At 35.2% G+C, this 22114-nt stretch overlaps 1 protein-coding gene across 3 annotated transcripts in view; it reads left to right on the forward strand.

Moving 5' to 3' along the window:
- Positions 1-21024, forward strand: part of PHF14 (PHD finger protein 14) — a 159422-nt gene extending 138398 nt beyond the window's left edge. For all 3 annotated transcript variants that reach the window (XM_064411201.1, XM_064411191.1, XM_064411210.1), the window contains one exon: positions 20199-21024. Coding sequence is in view for 2 of the 3 variants with exons in the window: in XM_064411191.1 (XP_064267261.1) it covers positions 20199-20273 (75 nt within the window). In the remaining variant the exon portion in view is untranslated. The remainder of the gene's footprint in view (positions 1-20198) is intronic.
- Positions 21025-22114: the final 1090 nt, after the last annotated feature.

Below are 22114 nucleotides of genomic sequence, written 5' to 3' on the forward strand. Positions count from 1 at the left end.
CTACATAATATAGAAACTTAAGTTAGTAATAGAATCAAGATTAAGACAGTGATCACAGAATGGAACAAATTTATTCCTAGTGTTATTAATTGGTAAACTTAAGCTTAAGCTAGAGAGGTATTGCACGTATCAGCCAGGAATATGGAAGGTTGTTTGTATGAATATTTTTCCACTGTTAAAGCACATCATTAATAGGCTTTATCAAATCAGACCAAGGATCTGTATCAAGCAGCTTCATCATCCATAGAGTCATGAAGTGAATGTCATCAAAAATCACTGGGCCTCAACACTTATCAGTTCACTATGATGAAATGACTGCATTTTTATTTCCACAATAACCTCAAATCCTCATATTAAAAAGTGGCAATTTTTTTTGCCCTTTACTGTTCTAAGTGTGACACATGTAACAATTATTCATCACTCCATAATGGTTCATTTTTATCAGAGTCTTGTGTCTTTTCTGTATACATAGAATAAATATTTATGTTTTCTCATTTTTCTGAACCAGAAGATACTGATAGAATAGGTTTGAAGTGTCAACTATAATTCATTGCATGCAAAGAAAAGCTTTATACTGATACTGTGCGAAAGGAAAAGAATATCTAAATCATTTCGGCAGCAAGCTTATAACCAAGATAATATCAGCATTTTCCTTCTTGAAAATATATATGCCATAAATTAAAGGAGGTCTTCAGTATTTTATTAAAATTCTTTGGACAAGTTTAACCCTGTCTTCAACAGGCATATATGTATGAATACGAAAACCTTCTTAAAAAAAAAGTGAAGGTCAAGTCAAAGTTAAAACAATCTTGCAGTAAACTTCCTACTAATCCAACAAATACTTTGTTTATTAGACATTAGAAAACTATGACATGTGTTTAGTGTCAATTTAAAGGTGCCCATTTTATTCTTACAGAAAACTTAAGATATTTCTAGCACTTTAATGTTTTGTACAATAGTAATGTAATCTGGGAAAAAAACCCACAAAATATGTGTATATTGAGTGTATTTGAATGAACTCTTAATTTAGTTGAAATTAGTCTTAGCAGTAAATGTAGTAGTGGAGAGGTGTATGTCACAGTATATATTATGTTTAAATAAATACACAGAAAAGTAACTGGGTTAATAAAACTATAATATAACAATTAGAATCCAAAATTTACTTGTAATGAAGCATTTTATATACAAATACTACAGTTCTTATAAGTACTGTGGTATCTCACCACATTTTCAGCTCTGCTTCCAGCATCTTTAGCAAGAAAATGCAGGGAGGTGTTGGTACTATTTGTAAGGAAGTAACAATAGAAAAGAAAAGTTGTGTGTTATGAAACCCTGCATCTGTTTTGTGGAATTTGCAGCTGTCCTGTTCCTTTGTTATTGTTTTAAACCCCTTTGATTTGTAGTACTTTTAAGTGTCATGTCCCATGTTTCTCTAATCTGTTGAAGGGTGAGTGGTTAAGTTGTGTGCTTTCTTTGTGAATGGTCTTTTCCCAAGTCGTGCAGCAGCAACTCCCACATTTAAGTCTACTACCTCCCTAATTCCAGCTGCATCTTAGCAATCTTCTGAGAGAGGCGCTCTCCAAGGTGCCTGGTCAGAAGTGACACTGCTTTTTTTAGAGCCAGTCCCATCACAAAAGACCCAAGGCATCCATTACAACTTTTTGCAAACAAGCAGAAAGCTGAAATGAAGTCTGTTTCTGATGTAGATCTGAATTTTGCTTTGTACTCCAAGTGTTTTCTTCCAGCTGTAAATTCAACTTTAATCACTAATTAGTATCACATCACATTGATGATGAAAAAAGCTAGGAGATTTAGTAAGGTCATGTATTTAATATGAAACATCAAAATACAATTTTTTGGGGTACACCCAGTGTTTTGGTTTAGATCTGCTGCCTAGAAACGTGATAATTGTTTTCTTTAGAAATCAGATATTAAAGGACAATGTGAGAATGAATGTTTCTATGATGAAGTCACAGAAGCAGTCCATTTTAGAAGCAAGTTAGTATGTTTGGAAGGTGATTAATGTAAAACTGTGAATTTGTCCCCACAAGTGTAATGGATAAGTGATCTTATGGTATTTGCTGTTGTCAAATTGCATTAATATCTCAGGCATGATAAGAATGTCATTAATGTGAAACAAAAATTAATTGCTATGATAAGGCAGTAAAGCTTGTTTAATACTTCATGATCAGTAGCTTGAAAGCAACTTGCAATTTCAATTTTAATTCTTCCTGTAAACATTTCCAGTTCCTACAGACTCTGAATCTTTACCTTTTGTGATTATTTGCAGACAGAGTGCAATTTACTCTTGGATGGGTACTCTGTAGAACAGCTTGCCGACTGTTGCTGCCAGAATGTTTGTAACATATGTATTATGGAAATTTTGCATTGTTGCATCCTAAAATCAGTGTGGAACATAAGGATGATGAGTTATGTTCTAGGCATTCCTTCTTCTCTGTCCATCAAATGCATCTTGTGAAAGCAAATTTCCAAATTTTCAGAGAGCTCAAAGCAAAGAAGAATTTGAGTCACAAGCATTGAAATTAACAGTGGTTCTATATCCGAGTGTATTGAAATGAATTTATTACCTTTGGTTATGCTTTATTCAAGTCTTAGTAAGCTTTTTTAACATTATACTTTTATGTGCGCTGGACTCTAGTCAGCCATGTCAGAGGGCTCAAAATAATACAGTACTTCAATCCAAACAGCTGCCTGCATGCAGGATAAGAACCTGCTTTAACTGGTAGGTTCCACTGTTTTCTGGTTCAGAATAAAGGAGATGCAATATGTGGGTATGGCTGCATTGAAGTGTGGGATCCTACCCTTGGAACTCAGGCACTTATTTAGACCAGCATATCCGTTTGTCTTTTGGCCATGAAGAACCATGCTGGCAAATTTGCGTTCACAGTGCATCTTTCAAAATACTGCCTTCTAGACAGTGTAGGAAAAGTTCAACAGACAAAAACTGCATTTTTGCTACCGATATGTATAGTTGTACATAGCAGAGGTTTTTCTCATCGTGGTATCTTCAGACATCAGATTAATTTATTTCATTGCAAGACTGCTTTTTGTGCTTTGAAATGAAAGTTGTGAGCAGTCCTTGGTTGTCTTCATCCCTTCCAGAGCCATGGGATCCTGCCTACTTTGCAGAACAAATGTGTTGTCTTCATGGCATATGAAGCAGGCATGCTGACTCCAAGTGCCTCACTCTTTTCAAACATACATCAATCTTTCTGAGGCAAGCAAACTTTCTGAGGCAAACAAAAAGAATCATTAAATCTGTTAAACTTTGATTGACTGGTGGCAGCTTCTGTATTCCACATCTTCAGAATGTTTTCAGAGGAGCTCACTTCACATCTTCTGGCAGCAAAATAACTTCACTAAGGAAGGCTGTCATGTGTCAGAAGTGAGGTCATACTGGTCTTTTCATGACCATCATTCCAGTTAGCCATAAGTACGTGGATTAGAAATTTCACCAAGTCAGCCAGTCTTGCATTTGAAAATGGTATTTCAGTAACACTTTGAGGAGAGATACACCTACTGTTTTCTGAAGTGAAAGTTTCTTAAGCAATATATCCTTGACAGTGCCTCTCAGAGAGTAAGAAAAAAATTAACTGCAGAGTATCTACTGCTTGATTTTGAAGGGCTTGATAGATCAATGGTTCATAAACATTAATATAGAAAGCACAAGGCAAGCTTTTGAGGAGGTCTGGCCTTTCATTTGTTTGGACAGGCATTTTGTTGTTAATTGACTCTTCTCATCCTTTCCTGCCATGGGTTATGAAATCATATGCCCTAAGGAAATGAAATTCAATTATGCATTTAATATTTTTTGGATTAGTGGGGCGCATGCATCTGGCATAGTGAAAGCAAGATGATTTTATGTGTAGAAGTTAGTTAGAAAAATTATCTCAGTTGATATAAATATGATCACAACCTGCTGCACTCCTGAGAAGATCTCTAACACTTGAGATAAAAGCTGCTGTTATCACTGTTAGAATCTGTTGCATTAAGAGTATAGAAATCTGGCAGAAAATAAACACCCTTGCTTTCCAGCTAGTGCTCAGCGATCAGGGGTGTGGCACATCTCATGGAAATCCCTTTGCCACATATCTCATGACATGTGTCATGGCTTAGGCCTCATTCTTATGGAATCTTAAGAAATTTTTCTGAGTGATGAAACATTAATATGATGGGAGTTCTAAAATATTTTCATACCCGGCTTCTGAAAGTGATAACAAAAATATGTCACTGTGTCCACATGGGTGGTGGTTGTCTAGTTGGAACACAGTCCCAGAATCCATTATAGTTCTTTAGAGAGAGAGAGGGAGACTGGTGCCTGTTTCAGTTTCTTCACTTTAATACTCTTAAATGTAAGATTAGAGGAAAAAATATGACTCTGAATCTTAAAAAAGCAAAACAACTGCCAGAAATCTCCTTTCTAAGGAAATCTACTCAGTCCTCTAGATGAAGATGTTCCTTCAAGGAAGTAGATTAAGCACAGCAACAAAGAAAGAAAGAAGAGCTTGTATCTAAAGGAAATGGCAGTAAGATTTTAAATGTCATCCTAAGGATCTCTAGGAACTTTCCTGGTTAAAAGATGATAGTTCTGTGAAGTAGGCTGTGAAAGCCAGAAGGAAACAAGTCCAAAGGTGGTGAAAGTAACTTAAGTATGAAGTTCTATACACATTAAGAAAGCAGTTTTTGGGCAGAAAATGGAGCAACATTGAGACATATTGTTTTCATCAGCTTTTGTCTAGTTATCTGCTCAAAGCAACCAACTGGGCATGGAGAAAATTCCCTTTTATTCTCTGTATCAGTGGATAAGACCTTGAAAATAAAAAAATATGTTTGGGACTTGACCCAAGGAGTAGGGACGGGCTGTGTTGCATTTAATGAACTATTCAGACAAATAAAAATCTTAGCTGTCACCTCAGTTACTCAGAGAAACAACAGGAAAAAGAGAATCACAGATACAGCCTGTATTTTTACATAGGCCTGGGATACAAATCCTTTTCATTAAGCAATAAGGCTGGCTTATTACTGAGACACAGTGCAGGACAAATGGAGTTCAAATCATGTTTGAAAGAATATTGCCAGGGAATGTAATTTTTGGGTTTTTGTCCTTCCTGCACATTTTTTTTTCCTTCTACCAGCCTAACTTTGAAATGTCCATTATAGACAAAACCTTATACTTTGTGAAAAATTACAGAAATTATTAATGAACAAATATACCTTTCTGTGAAGAAGAGTGTAACACTGACAAATTTGAAAGAAACTCCATTAAGAAAATGTGTGCTTCACAAATGATAGAAATTTTTAATATGGGTATACACTATTTTCTTTTTCTTTCTTCTGCCCAAGACATGTTAAAGACAAACACCTCTATGAACAGATACTTGTTTGGCTATGATAAAAAGGTATGTGGCACTGTTGGGATGCGAATATGTTAGTGGCATGCTTCCATCCTGTTCAAGTTTCTTAAAGACTATTGAGTTTCTATTTTTTTATTTAAATCCCTGGTTAGTCAAAGTCTGACATCATATTCACAAGCAATGAGCAGCAGCCTTGTGCTGCCTTTGAGACACAAATGGAGCCAGGCTTTCTACAAGGAGAACATGGGAATGCTGGTTTTCTGGCCAGGACACATACATGGCGAGCTGCTGGCATCTGCAAGCATCTGTCCTTTTCAGGAAAGAATCTCTTCAAGAAATAAAAGACAAAAGTAACAATATTCGTTGTCTAGGAAATTACTGTTTTCTGTGATGGTAAACTATGAATAAGTCTTTTCTGAGTGGTCTCCTGGCTGCTGTGGGGTGGCTGTTTAAGGTTATATGTGGTGCTTTCACCCGAGAGGAGACAGTACCTAATGACAAAGCGCTTGCTGAATAGGGGGGCTTATACTCTCTGCGCCAGCAAAGTACCTGATACTGTAATAGCCTACAAATCTGAGCTATTCAACTTGGGATGAGTGTTACAATCAATTATTATAGCTTTTAGTAGAGTGACTGTTCCTTTTCTTGTCAGACTTAGCCTCTTACCTGCCTTGTTGAGTCATGTCTTGTGTGAGAATTATTTCCAGTCATAGCTAGTGCAGAATGCTGGTTTGTATAAAGCCATCTGTGGGTCATACCTCTCAGTTAATGAGAAATGTGCTGTGTGGGATTGGATTACCACCTAGATTAGACTTCTAATGCAAGAAATTTCCAGGCATCCTCTTCTAGTATTTTCACAACACTTCAGTCTATATTATGGTGGAAATTGGATTAAAAGGACAAAGCATGAAGTCATTTGTTGAAGCAAACAGGGTGTTAGTGCCAAATTTTATATAAAAGGATGCTGCTGAAAGGACTGTGTGTCTCTCTTCTAATCCACAGAGAATGCTCTGCCTCTGAGTTTAAGGACTTCATTTCCAAATACAATGCACAAGGGGGTACATAAACCTCTGTTAAACAGTTAATTTTGTGCATTCATCTCTTGTTTGCTTATGGTATTAAAAATGTTTTCAGCCTGGAACAATCCCATTCATGTGGAAATCGCTTTGTAAATTTAAATAGTGCAGTAGTGACAGTTCTGTTCAGAGAAAGTATTTTAACGTGTTGGGTAGTATCAGTATCAGTTTTAAATATATGAAAGAAAATTCTGCCTTTTATTTTTCTCAATGAAATAAAGATTTTCAAGAGAAAAACATAGGTTATATGTAGAGACAATGCTCACCATGTCTGAAAATACGATGTTGCTAGGTCAAATGAATGATTGCTGTTCTTGGATGAAAGGAATATTGTAGCAGTCTGAATTGCTGCTAGCATAGTCCAGGGTAAGGAAGCAAAAAGGGCCTTTGCATAATATCCACAGATGTTTTATTCAGCTGCATGGTGAGATGTTCAGGTCCCAGACACACACACACAGAGGATCTAACTTTATCTCTGCAGGGGCTTGGGGGCTGACCCTGGTCTCACGGCAGTACAAAGATGAGGGCCAGTCAGGGAATGGGAAAGGAGTGGCTCAGGGACATAGGAACAGACATAGGAACAGGGGAAGGAGCCAATGGGGTCTAACAGCTTTTTGAGGGAAGCTTGTTATGTCTCCCTAGACCAGGGGATGCCCAGCCAGGGTCTCCACAGAATATTGTGTGTGAAACTTCCACTGTCCACTGAGTAAAGTTTGAATTATAGGTGCAAGACAGGACAAATGATACTTTTTAAAAATCAAAAATCAGAAGGTGCATATCCAAAAGTTTCTACTCCCAAGGATGTAATTCTTGATCAGTCTTAACAATTATCTTCAAATTATGCAAGATGGCCTAAAAATGAAAGTACTTTCCTGTAAAAAAATTTACCTAACTCCAGATGACCAGTTTTCACAGAGTGATGACAGACCACTGCTGAAACTCCATTAGAATGTGGTCTTTCTTGGAGACCAGGTGATTCTTCTTCTGAGAAGGACAAATAGAGACATCAGTTTCATTTGTTCCTACTGGCTGATGTACTAGCACATACTTGGTAGTTACTTCCTTAATGTATTATATTTTAAAAATTTACTCCATTCTCTATTCATTGTTCCAAACCTTTTTATGTATTGTTTTTTGATTGCTCTCAAAGCATCTTTCCAATTAAATAATTTCCTGAGAAAAACCAAGTTTCTATGAAGTAAAACTGTTTTTCATATATTTTATAGGTTGCTGCATATTATAAAATAGCAAGTAATGTAAAATTCCTGCTGTTGATGGTTGTTTGCTTTTTCTAGACACAAAAAATAAGCAACAGAACTTAAAATCAGACAATTTCTTGCAATAACTACACTCATTTTATGTCTTCTTTTCTGACTTCAGAAAGAATGGGTGATGTTCTGTGCTGGAAAAGTTAATGCTTTTAAAGTCTTCTGTACTACTGAATGTAATAACAATGACAGCACTTAGCACTTATATAAATCTTTCACGCATAGAGCTCCATCCTGACATTGAAAGTATTATTATTCACAGTTTACAGATAAGTTCTTTAACATTCTAGTAGTGAGATCAAATTCCACACCCTCCAGGCCAAGCAAGGATTATACTAGGGGTACAAATGTCAGAGATTTCAGCTGAGAAATTCCTCATCTGAGTCTTACACCGTGCTTTACTATCGACACATGCTTTAGCTTTATGCTGGTTTCTGTTAGTTACCCTCCTTTAGATGAGAAGATCTGTTAAGTACCACTTCTCTATTTCTTCTTCTTCTTCTTCACTGATATTTTCCAGAAATCCAGGGTTTCCTTGGCTTTTCTTACACAGAGAGTTTTCCCCATGACCTCATCTCAGAAGCAGAGACTGACTCAAGCCTCAGTATTGTTTTGATTAAGTATCTGCAATAACTGTTTGATTTTTTTGTCTGTCCTGTACAATCAATTCGTTTTATAAAAAAACATAAAATATTTCTATTTGAAATAGTTTTATATACATTTTGATGGTACCCACTTTTTAATCATTCTTCATTTATTAGCCATACTTGGAACTTGGAACTACCCTGACCTACTTAGCTTCCCTGATATTTTACTTCTTTTTCTTGTTTCATTTTGTTTTCATAACTGATTTGAGACTACATGGTCAAACTCCCCAGATGTGTTTATATGGCATGTGGTATGATATGACTTGACCAGCTTTGTATTATTTATTAATGTTAGAGCTAAATAAATATTATATCCATGTATTACCATTTATCATTTTGAACAGCAAAATCTTCGAAGGTGACCTAGAGACCTTTCTGTATCAAGGTCTTAAAAAGCATAATTTGGTGGAATTTTCAGTGGACAAGGGAAGCAACAGCTAACAAAAAATTTTCATTATTTGCTCTTTTGAGAACTTACATCCTGAAAGGTTTCCTTGATTGCAAATGAGTTGAAAATACCTAAGTCAAATTCAAGTAACAAGTGATTAAGGCTGCTTTCACTGACATTAAGCAGAATACTGACAAAGAGAAACATCAGTTAATGTAGGAAAAATAAGATCCTTGATTTGTTGTCTGCTAAAACAGATGGTATTTGCTGTATTTTCTTCACGGTCTTTATATATATAGTTAATAATCATATTTAAAAGTTACATTGACAGAATAAGTAGTAAAGTTATCCCTTTTTTCTAAATTTAAGTGCTGATTTAAATGGCAGTACTACAGGCTTCTGTGTTTCTTGATTTGTTGGGCACCTAAGTTACATGTAGAGGAGAGGAAGCAGCAAAATGGGTTGATTTGAATACCAAGTGCCATTTGCCAAAGAAGAACATGAGCCTGTTTTTTCTACATGACCATTTTATAATATACTTTCTGTTCAGTTTTGTGAGTAAAGGAGACTTGGTAACTTTATCTTAAATCATCAGTAATCAGAAAATAAAGAAATAGCTACTGGCTAATTTTTAGAATAATGATATCCAATTCCTGGAGCTCCTGTATATGCAGAAAGAGAAAAGCCAGTGAAGGAAACCAAATAGATTGCAACTAAGTAAAATGAGTGCAGATGGAAGCTTTTGCTTGATGTTGTTAAGTAACACTGACAGGTACAGGAGCAGCTGTTGAGCAAGAGCAGAGAGCAGCAAGTACCAAACATCACCATGGGGCTGTAGCTGACCCTCCACAAGGTGACAGACAGAAACTCTGTTGAGACAGTTGAGTGGAAGCACTAGGATTTCAGGAAAACATAAGACATCTGAAAATAGCTCAGCTTCCTCTTAAATGCCTATAATTAAAATACCCTTCTTGATTCAGGGGCTGTTTAAACTTGGTATCCGCTCCAGAGAAGCTTTGTTCTGCAGCGTAGTTCATACATAGCCCCGGTCAATGGTAGTGTTCAGCTCAGTAATCAGATGCCTTAAATGTAACAATGCATGTATGATTGTGCAAGTTATGCCCCTTAATGGTAAAGAATATATGGTGAAGAATATATGTCTTGGAAACACTGTGATATAATGTAATGGGAGACAAAAAGCCTTCTGAAGCGTAGAGTTTAGTGAGCTTCAAAAGGAGTTTCAGTGAATGATATTAAGTGACTTCAGACTGTCAAGGAAAAAGTACATAAACAACAATTTATAATGTAAGCTCTGTAATGAGCTCTTCTCTCATAAATATGCAAAACACTAATTAGTTATAGCCAAATTTCCCTAGCTTTGGGAATCTTTTGGAATATAGCTTTTCAGTAATTGAATCACATCAAAGTATTTTTTTCTCCCACTCTTCTAAGAGTGTTATGTGTGATTTGTTGGAGGGTAGGCAGAGATGGGAAGCAAGCTGTTGACAAACCAAAAGATGACTTTGATGTGGTTTAGTGAAGCAGTGACTTACAAATTTATCAGAAAGCAATGCACAATGAACATATAAGAAGCCCTGTTTGCTGTCACTACCAGCACCATGATGTCTGTCAATTAATTTGATTCTAATTTTCTGAAAGGCAAATAATTTTTTTTTCATGAAGTGTATAAATATTTTTAGATATTAAGTTATAACCTTATGTTATAGGAGGATTTAAAGATTTGGAAGCATTTCAGAGTATGTTTGAAGGCAGATGCTGCTTTTAAGGGCACTTTTTTGTAAAATTCCTTTTGATGATATTTGAAACATTAAATGGTGGGACATCACATTATTTGTAGTTGAAAGAATTTCATTTGATTCTGACTTCAAAAAATTACAGTGAAACAACATCACTATCATGACAAATTACCAAAACATTCCTCAGTGTACCCACTGAATTAAATAACATTTGGCTTTCAATCATCACTTGGAAATGCAAAGAGGAATGCAGTTTGAGGAGATCTACTGTTAAATTTGATTAATTCTCTTTTTTTCTTCCTTTTTTTTCTTTTTTTTTGTTTTGTTTTGTTTGTTTTTATTATTTAGAAGCTGATCAGTCTGAAACTGTTAAAACCTTGGTATATGAAATGTTACAACTTTGTTTCCAAATTGACTGTGTGTTTATTACCAATACACCCTTGATGCTTCTAAGGCACCTGGTCTAAACTATTGTATGAAACAGAACTGTTTCGACATGATTACAGGCTCAGAACAGGCTCCTTCAAATAGAGCAATAAAGTCAAAATGTGGAAACAAACCTACAACACTCCCATCAAACCCAACTGAAGTCCAACCTTTAAAGCCATACATTTTTTGTCTGGCTAGGTCTCAAGTCCGTAGCCAAATGGATGAATTCTATGATTCTATGTAGTCAAATTAAAAATGTTTTTGTACATCTTGGAAAGCAATGATTTTGCCTTCTGGGTAGGCCTGCAATGCTTGTGTTCATTCAGATTAAATAAGGGCAGTAGGAAAAGAGTAGATCTTCCTTCAGAAATGGAAGGGACTGCTAATATGATGCTACAGATCTGGTCCTAAAATGCTCTTTTGGGGACTTTATTTAATTGAAGTTGTTGAAATAATTGAAACATTAGTTTAGTTATAGTTGTTGGATTCCAAATTTAAATATCAGTATGTCTTTGGGGGACCTGCTGAAAGGAATTTTGAGGGGTTTTGTTTGGTTTTTTGTTGTTTTTTTTTTTAAGCAAAAGTCTTTTTAGTCTTTAATTGCTTCAGCACTAACACTGATTCTGTTTGCTCTCACAGTCTAGCCTTCATCTACTTCTACAGCTTCATTCATTTCTATCTGTTTTGTTGACAACTTCCTGAATTGTGACTAAATATAGGAGTTCAGTATTACAGCAAATGTAAAGTCATTTCTACAACATTTACTTATTTCTCATTTTGGAAAATAAATAACAAAATGAAGGCAATGTCATTATATTAACTCCATTGAAAGTGCCAGCTTTTATGTCTTGAACCTGAACAGAATTTTCTGGCTGTACTCAGGTAAAATGTTCCAATGAAATAAGAAGAAAAAAGCTTTCTGAATTCTTATCTGTCACATTATAGCAATATTTTTATGAATTCCCAAGTTATTAAATTTATAGTACTGCAGTAAGTTTTTTCAATTAAATGTGCATTTTCTTTTGTCATAAAGAAGGAAAAAACGTTAGTTATGGTTTTTACAGTAATTTAATTAAGCATTTCCTGTAAATTCATTTCAGTATCTTATCATGGCTCACTAAAGTTGAAATTCAGTATAGAATGGTAGATTAATTGCCCTTTGTCTTCGATGAAATAAGAATCCTAAATATGCAGAGTCATGAAATTTAATTGTGTTCTCCAATTGCTTATTCAATGCTTTGGAAACCTGAATCAAGGAATACAGAAGAAGAGGGCCAAAGGTTGTTAAATGTAGCGAGTAACACAGATTCTGAACTTTACTTAATGAACCGAATGTTTATTGCTATGAAATAAATGCACCATTTAAAGAATTATGGTGGCAATGTAAAACATTAAAACTCTAATTAATTTTGGTCAGAAGCATGCAATGCACTCATTTTTCCTAAAACATTTTCATTAGGGTCTGTATTTTCTCTGTTATTGAGATAAATTTATTCCTTTCATATGGTACTGCTGTCTTTTTTTCTTTTATAAATGTGTCCTTCAGTGGTTTACAGTGATGTCTTTCAGCTGCCTTCAACTTTGGGCAGCCTGTCTTGACAGTAGCTTCCAGAAACCTTATTGTATAACTCAGTTTTTATATTAAAGTATGTTAATACTTTTCCATTTAATGTTGTTAATAATTTTTGAAGCAAAGAATGTTCAGACCTCTTGATAAATGGCTATATATATACCCATATATATAATATGCAGATTATATTTCACAAACTTATTTGAGAAAGCAGTTAAAGCATGAAAAAATCTTCAGCTGTCATTTAGTACCTACCAAGCCTACATGTATAGCCTAACAATTGAACTCTTAAAAATTGTGCTTCTTAGTTGGGTTTTTTTCCTATTAAATAGTACTAAGAAATAGAGTTATTAATTCCTTATTGTTGGCCAGAGCACCTTTTGTTCTCATGTAACTGTTGTAAGAAGAAGCCATTTTATTTCCTAGTATAAAGAATACAAACATGAATAAGGTGTATTTCTTGTAATTCAGTAAATGTATAGTGTAAATATGGTGAGAGTATAACCATAAATATTTAAAATTCTCTTCATTATAATATGCATTTCTAGGCTATGAAATATTATTCTGTAGCAGTATTGCAGAATATAGTATAGTATATATAGTATATATACTAAATTATAGTATATATATAGTATATATAGTAAATATATATATATTTACTATATATACTATATATATAGTATATACTATATATAGTATATATAGTATATATATATAATATATATAGTAATATATATTATACTACTACTATATACATATATAGTATATATGTAGTAGTATATATAAATTAGAACTCTCTGTTTAAAATTTACAATTCATAAAGGTAATTATTACGTTGCTACATAAGTAGTGCTATTTTGGTGTGCATGTATGTGTTTATATATGCATTACATGCAATATGTGTTTATATATGTTATTATTATAATGGAAGGACAAATTTGCCTTAGCAATTATCTTATTCATGACAGTGTCAGATTTGAAAACTAGAGTGTCCTCTCACACTGGAGTGGAAATTAAGAAGATTTGTCCTATATGGACACGGTACAGTCCTGTTAAAGCTGCTTTTTCATCTCTTTCTTAGTTGATGTTGCAGGTTTGTGATATCTAAGTATTTATAGGTGCAGTGGAATGTTCATAAACCTGAACTTTCAGAGACTCAAATTCTTAAAGAGGAAACATTTTCCTCTACTTTCTTCAAGGAGAACCAGCTGAACTTGTAAAACAATGGTTGGGTTTCAAGCACCACCTGCCCTGAAGAGGATCCCAACTGTAGTGGCAGTCAGCCAAAGGGACCACTCAGTGGAATGGTTGCCTCCTAAAAAGGAGAGGAACAGATGGAAGATTTGAAATCTGGCATGAAATTCCACTTCTGTACTAAGCGTTAAATGAAATTTGACTGTAAGGGCTCTTCGATGGTACATTTATCTGTATAATCAGAATTAGCAACAAGGAAGTAGAAAATACAGAGCACTGACAAACATTTCAAAAAGACTTTAAAGTTCTTGTAGCAGTGTGAGTTAAAGGAAAGAGTTTGTGATAAACATGCAGCTGCTTTTAGCTTCTTAAAGAGGAGCTTTAGTGTAAAAGTAGTTCTGCTGGTCTTGCATTGCCACCTAGGGCTCAGCAGTTGGTACTGCTTGGTAAGGGAACACTGCAGCATTGCTCTTTTCACTGAACAAAGTGGGGTGGAGAGCTGCTTCCAGTTAATTGATGTCGTGTTTGCTTACATTGTAATGGCTAGTCCCTTCATAGCCTCCATTTTATAGTGTACCAGATCAGCAGAGATTGTGCTTTAGGACTTTGGTGGGCTTTGACAGTAAGAATTAATGGCAATGCACATTAAAAGGTACAACTGTCAGATATCCAATGGTCCCAAAGGGGGCATTTTCTTGATGGCTGCTTTAGAATTCTTCATGAAGCAAATGTCAAACTTGTCAAGGCTGTCACTATGAAAATGATCCATGTAGCAAGGGTCTCCTTTTCTTGGGAAGCAAACAGCTGCCTTATCACTGCAGAGCTGTGGTTACAGAAAACTGTCATCTATCACAAGAAATTTATATTTGCTTCTAATATCCATTGGTAAAGAACTGTTTCATTTGTACTCTATTTTTGCACCACTGTTCATTACAAGGGTTGTCAGTAATACTATTGAAGAAGATAGCATAGGCTTTGGAATTAAAATAACTTTTGAATTTTACTGCTGAATGCTTTCCTTTTGGCTATTTAACAGAGAGACTATCTTAGCTCCCAGTTTTCCCTGACAGTCATTTTCTTCCAGATTTGGCCTGTGACTTTGGAAGCTAGACTTTCACATACACAAACAAAAGCTCTAATATTTACTAAATTTCTTTTTTTCCTGATCTATTTTTAAGAGTATTAAAAGTATTTTTATCTATTTCCAACTGGTGTTTTCCTAGTTGGATTTTGTGAGGCAAGAGATGAAATGCCAGCTGGGCATCCTTACTAATGTAGTCTGTAAAACATATTACAGGTCTTTTGGTTAAGATTCCTTAGAAAGTACTGGTATCAGAATTTGGTCCTGAGTGCTTTTGAGATGCTATTAATAGATTATGTACTAGCAGAGACAACTCTTTAATCATTCCTCCTTACAGCAAGGCATTTTTGTGTTTTGAATAATTTCGTTTTATTCAGATGATTCTTTACATAATCCTGTAATGTATGGCTGTTTATTACATTTAGAATATCGATTACAGTTGGTAAAATAGTCATCCACATTGTAATGCAACTCCAGATATTACAGATGTGGTGCAATGAACAGAACTGGGAATTGATGCATGTCCTAGCACAGTTAATTAATGTGTGATCTGTTCTATTTGCAGAAAAGTGTCAGATTTCCTGTAGAGTTAAGAATTGTCTCATTCACTGTCATTTTCCAGATTTCATTTTCTTAACTAATGGAGGAAAAATAAATTCTCAGACATTTTGAAGGAAATTGGTTGGAGGGGGTAAAAAGCGAAAGGGATACTCAAACCCCTGTTTCTAGTATTTTTTTCTTTCTTTCTTTTTTTCATTCCAGAATTTGTCTACAGGGGAATATTCTGGAATAATTACTACAAAATTAACTTTCTGTGTAAGACCCATTATTCTTTGGTCAGAGAACAATGTGGTTGACCTTAAACATGCTTTCAAAGGAGACGAAATTGTATCACAGTCTTTCTCAACTGTCAGCTCAAAACTTTAGAAATAGAATTTAAAAGTCAGACTCTTAGCTTTAGTTTTTGTCACCTAAAGATATCTAAATATCAAAGTGTTCTCTTTAACTTCAGCAAAGCTATTGAGTGCTTAATACTTCAATAAATCAACCAATTATGTGGGTGATTTTAGGGTCTTGTTTCTAAATTCCTGGCCCTATTCTGTCACTGTGACTCTTAAATGCTCAGCTACCAAGTATAGACTAAGCAGTATGAAAGAAGAGATGTCCATAGGACATTTGAAAACACCTGCAGAGCTGGGATGCACCTGAGATGCCAGGGCAAAGGATATAGGAAAGTTACTGTGGAATTATTCAGTGTTATCAGGATGCGGATGAGGTGTCTAGTGGCTTGAGGAGCTCCTGAGCTGACATTTCAGTTCAGAGTGTTGGGTTTAGCAGCACTTTGTAATGCTATTTGTACTTTTCCTTATCCCTGTTGGCTTTATAAGTCTGTAATAACATCAATTCCAGACTAGTAAACTTTATTCATTTCAATATTAAAATAATTTTTGGGCTGTTGAGTGCACTTTTTCAGTAGGAGTACTAGTACAGTCTTGAGGGATTCACCTCCCTTGGCTATTCCAAGTCACCAGATCTGTGCAGAGGAATCTTTTTGGTGAGTGCATTCACTATATGATATTTGAGTCTGTGGTTGTCTGTAGTCACAAAAGATACTGAGACAAGTTTAATTTTTGGCATCTGATGGCAAGAACTACTTTAAAAATTTGACTTGTGACATCTGCTAGGAAAAGCTACTTAAATTTTAGGATTTTTAGAGCAGAAAGCACTAGATGTTAGAGTCATAGGTGGCTGGAAGAAAAATAAATAATAATATAAAAAAGAGATGTGAAGTATTAATAAAAATAACGTGAACTGAATTTCTGTGGGCAGAAACTGGAATTCAGTATTTTGTCTTCTGTGTAGCTGCTGGTAATAGAAACTTTGCACACTGCCATCATGGACTGGTTTTAACAGATAACATGAAAATAAAACGTTTTCCTTTGCTATTCATCAGAATTAAAAGCATTCTAATGATAATGTTAGGTGGTAATTACTAAAACAAATATATTAAATATATTTAATCTGCAGTCAGTTTTGCATAATTTCTTGATAATTAGGCTATATAGGCTATGTAGATGAACATTCAAACATTATTAATGACATTAGTAACTCCAACCATTTCATTTTTCTGTGTGCAATCATCGGGCTGCCTCTTGGGCTACTAAAAAATAGATAAAGCATTTCATAGAAATCTTGCGTTGTCAGCAAACTGAAATAATAGTGGGTTTTCACATCTTGTAGTATGGTTAACGTGTGCTCTAAATTATCAGTTCAGATCTTCCCCAAGCATACTGGCAGTAATAGAACACTTCTTATAATTTGTAGAGGTTCATGTCCCAAATTATTGTGACATTGCTATTCTGAGGCCTCAGCTCTCACTTCTTTTCTGGCAGAAAGCTGCATGAATGCCAAAACTGTTGGTTCATACTTTCCAGTGTTCCCCAAAAGTCCTTTCGGCCATCCTGTTTGTGCTGGCATGTTGTTCATGTGGCAGTGCCCAGCCTGGGAACTGATCTGGCTCAAGGCATGTCTAGCAAGGAAAAAGTTTTCTCCCCTTGCTAGCTCATGCTAAGAAAGCACCATTACTCTGAGCTTTGCACAGCAGACACCTGTGTTCAGAGATACCAAACTTCTGTTTCCAAATGAGGTGTGTTTCTGTTCTTGGAAAGCAAGATGGAGTGAAAACCCTTGTACAAAATTATGTTTTATGTGGAGTATAGTTCAGTGCAATGCTACTCAGACAGCTTTCAGGCATAAAAATGCAAAAAATCCAATAAATTTTAAAAATCAGCCAGGCATCTGGATGACTTGTGCATTAGGATCTGCCCACATAAGTAAAATTTATGTTCTGCTGGTATATTTTACCTGCTTGAATATGCTTTTCTTGATTGAAGCAACAGGAAATCAACAGAGGTAAAGCATTGGTTCTGCAAAATATCCCAAAGTTGATGCTTCCATCTGGAGGATTCAACCCAAGCAAATCCTGGAGCTGCCATCACCAACAGCCATTATTTCTGCATCTCGAATACACTGATCACTGCAGCTGCTGCTGCTGTAGCCTGGGCATTCTGCCAGAGTGCAAGCATGACCTTTTGAGCACAGAATTAAACATTTCAAATTTACACAAAGCCGGAAGATTCTATAAAAAACCTCATTCATTGGATAAAAACTTTTTTTTGCCATCAAGAAAGTCAGGAAGGCAATATTCAGTATTGAGCCTAATGTGCCTTAACCCTCTTGTAGTCCTCAGTGAAGGTATGGCCCTGTTGTGTCTGAAACTTCTGCATGCTCCATCTATTAGGAGAGGAAGCCCTTAGCAATATGTGAAGAGTTCTGGAAAAGAATGATAGTGTACAGTTTATATTCTTGTATGGGGGAGGACAAGTCAGGACATCAGAATAATGTCAAGCCTAGTGCTAGGAAGGTGGATTAGTTGGCACTGAGGTCAGCTGGGATACAACTGCTGTAGGTAGGGACCTCCAGAAACATGCAGATTTGCTGGTCTTTTATTAACATGTTCTTCATTGAATAACCTGGATGGTTTATCATAGCAGGCAAAAGTTTCTGTGGTTTTTTTATTCCACAATACTCTTTCGACACCTGTAAGCAGTAAGCTTGGTAACCCCTTCCTCCTTTGTTGTTTCTGATTCTGTCCTGTGTGTCGTCATCTGAAGTTTGACTTCTGTATGTATACTACACACTGCACTCTCTTTAATATATTCTACGCTTCTAATTTCAACAAATCTTCAGTGTTTCGTTTCACACACATGCACAGACTTGTTTTCCCAGCTAAATGAAAAGAGCCACAGGGAGCACTACGTGTTTCAAAGGTAACTAGAGAGATGACGGTCCAGAAAGAGAAGAAAAAAAGCTTTTAGCAGTCAGTCATGTAAATATTTCTCAGTGCCTAGGCTGTTCCTAGAAGGGGAAGGATTCTGAGGCATGATGGCTTGGAGTATCTGCTGCTTTAATAGAACAACTAGCTTTTCCATGTTATTAAAGTTGCGTGTAACATAATAGGAGATCACATTTTTAAATGAGATTTTCTACTCCTATCCTATTTTAAGTTGCCCATTTAATCCTCCTATATATTTTCTACCTATAAATATTATTATATTAGCTAATATGCACATATTATATTATATTATAGTTGATATAATATTATTATATCATCTATAATATTAAATATTATAGTTATCCTTACAAAGCATGCTTTGATGCTGAAAGAAGGGCTAGGATGCAAAAGATAAAGTTATTTTCCTACAAGGATGAAAATGTTCTTTTAAATCAGGAAAATACGCCTCGGGTTACTGGGTCCCACCTAAATGTCCCTGGTGTTTCCTTTCTCTCAACTCTTGCCTTGTGATGAGTACTGTTATAGCAGCCAGGATGCTTCTTCATTCTAAAATGTCTGTTCATTTCTTTTTTGTGTTACTGGAATGTGGAAGATTCTCTGTAAATTGAATTAAAATGCAAACTAGAAAACTGGTCATACTTTGAAAGTGTGAAAAGGACCTTTCATGATGTGATGAGTTGCAAGTTGCCTTATAAAACAGTTTTCTCACTCTTCCATAATTTATACTTTGGAGGACACGATTTTGTACTGGACACAAAATAGTATCCATTCCTATGGAAACAGGCATTGTGATGTCACTTCATTTTTTCAGTGAGATCCAGAGGAACCCATAGTGAATTATGAGCCTTACTCTTGGAGCTGAAGCTGTAGAATATTGTAAGCATGCTGCTGCCTGACATGCTCATGTTTCCTATTTTAGACCTGACTGATCTTCAGATAACATATGGAGGTACAAGTAATTGGAAAATTGGCAGACCTGTCAAGAAAATATGCTAGATGGGACAAAAATACGATGCTGCAGCACATAAAGTGTCTCTGAAGTTAAATTTATTGTCTTTTATCAAATGGTGAAGTAAACATATCTGGTCGCAAAAAAATGAAACATTTTTCAATGGCAGATGCTTTTCAAAAGTAATTCTTAGTACAATGATGAAAGTTCTTGCATTCAAAACTTATTTAGTGGGAACCTCTAGTCAAGAACAAAGGAAAGATGTGTAATACTTTCTGCTGTAGGCGTTTGAATATGTCATCTGTGTGTGATTTAATAATTTCTTTATGTAACTATCCAGTAAAATAGTCAGTAAAATATTTACTCATTAAATTTTTCTTCTGCTATAAATGTAGGCAATTAGATTTGTATAACTTTTGTATCATTTTTATTTCAACACTTGAGCAAAATCAATCACTTGAATAAAAGACTTCTTGCTTATTTTTATGCTCATTAGTCAGGCAAAAGATGGCAAAAGACTGTACCGAATTCCATACATCTGCATAAGCAGAAAAAGTATACTTTTTCAATAAATTGATTAATGTTCAGGTTTTCATTTTCTTTTACAGGAAGAAGAAAATGAAGCTGAAGCAGAAAATCCATCTCAGGAGCTGAATTTGGAACAGAAGAAATCAAAAAAATAGGAGATTGCTGTCTTGTTTGAAATATTTGCAAGTTGTGTAACAGTGGTTATAGTTTCTCATTGTAAAATTAAGAAAAAAGTTCTCAATAAAGTCATTGAAAATTAAATTCATGGTGCACTGGGGAATTAATTAAGTAGCTCCTGGTGATATTCTTGATTACATTAAAAGCTGAATTATCAGAACTGAGTACTTTACCAATAAAATTCTGAAAGCTTTTTGAACACGTTATGGAAAGCTGATGGGTTATTCATCACATGTAGCATTTACTAAGCAAATAGGGCAATTTTCTGTTTTACTCTGCAAAACAGTGTTATCCTTAAAGGATAGTTATAACTCAGACGTATTTTGGTATTTCTGAGCAAGAGCTTTGATTCTTAAAAGTTAGATAAATATGTTCTACTAAAGGAGTTCTGAAATTTCTTCTGATCAGTGATTAAAATAAATGTTTCTGAGGAGTAGGTAGAGGCAAGAATTTTTTGATATGTATGGTACATTTTCAGAAGTAATTACTTTTACATTTGTATTGTGATTTTTAATCAATTTCTTGTTGCATTATACTTTTCCTTATGTAAACCTCTTCCATCTTCATGTGATCATTGTCTTTTAATGAATGTCAAGCTTTTGTCTTGATTAGGCCATCTTACCCAGGTCTAATTCCCTCATGCCATTCTTTTCATTCTAACAAAATAAAATAACTTCTTGCTGTGTCATTAGACCTTCAAGTGAGTAATAAACATCTAAAATAACTTTCTTCCGATAGTCCTAATTTTGTTTTCCAGTTTACCTTTGCTTTTTAGCCTGTGCAGATCACTAAATGGGAAAGTACAAGAAACTCAGAGGTAGATTTATAGCCTGATAGTTTCACAGATTGCAATGAAAAAGAAAAAAATCTCACTGATTCTCTTTTGGGTTTAAAACAACACTCACTGAAGTCCCTTCAGTGAAGTTTATCATACTCTAGAGAAATAAATTATTTTAAGCTGAAAAATTTCCCACTCTGCTATACTTTTACCTTTTGCATTGAGTGTTAAATCATATTGGAAATAGTATGCATCTGCAATTTTATCCTCTCTGTGTAAATTACATTTTCAGATATTTTAAAAACAACATGCCTATGCTTAAGCAATATCTTTTAGGAATTCTTTCCTGGCTTATGAGGTTCAAATGTGTGTAGCTCATGGAGAAATTTCAATCACAATTACTCTACAAGAGTTTAATAACACTGGATCTCATTTTAAGAAATGCAGCTATCATGTAAATAAACGTATAAAATAAATTCAGCATTGGTCCATTTGGTTCAGATCAAGCGCTGTAGCCATCTCAGAGAGGAGGGGAGAATATGATTTTTCTCTTCACTGCAGTGGAAGAGACAGATTTAGGAAAGACAGAAGCAGAGTTTTTACCATGCAGGACCTTAGGGACTGTTCTCTGTGCAGTGACATGAAGGATCACAGGGTAGGTGAAAACAAAGGCAGTGCTTTTCATTTTTTCAGGCTAACTCAGGAAACCGTAGTTGTCAGAGCTTCGTTCTCATCGGGATCTGAAGAAGGAGCAGGGTGTCCTGTGGAACAGGCTGAAAGGCCTCTGAACTTTGAAGGACACAACTAGTAACTTACAAAAAAAAGGGGTAAGAGAATGAAATTTTACATAGGAGTTAAACAAAGGAAGGTAATGCCAGGGGGAGTTACTGACTGAGATTAATTGGCCTGGACATGCCTTGGCCTTTAAGCCTGCACTTGATGCACTTGATGTTTAGGTTTATCCTGCCTTAAATTAACAGCTAGGGCCTCAGTTGTGCAAAATATTTGAATCTTTATATAATCTTATTTCCTTTCTGTCCA

The sequence above is a fragment of the Passer domesticus genome, chromosome 1 (assembly GCF_036417665.1).
Source record: "Passer domesticus isolate bPasDom1 chromosome 1, bPasDom1.hap1, whole genome shotgun sequence".
Lineage (NCBI taxonomy): Eukaryota > Metazoa > Chordata > Aves > Passeriformes > Passeridae > Passer > Passer domesticus.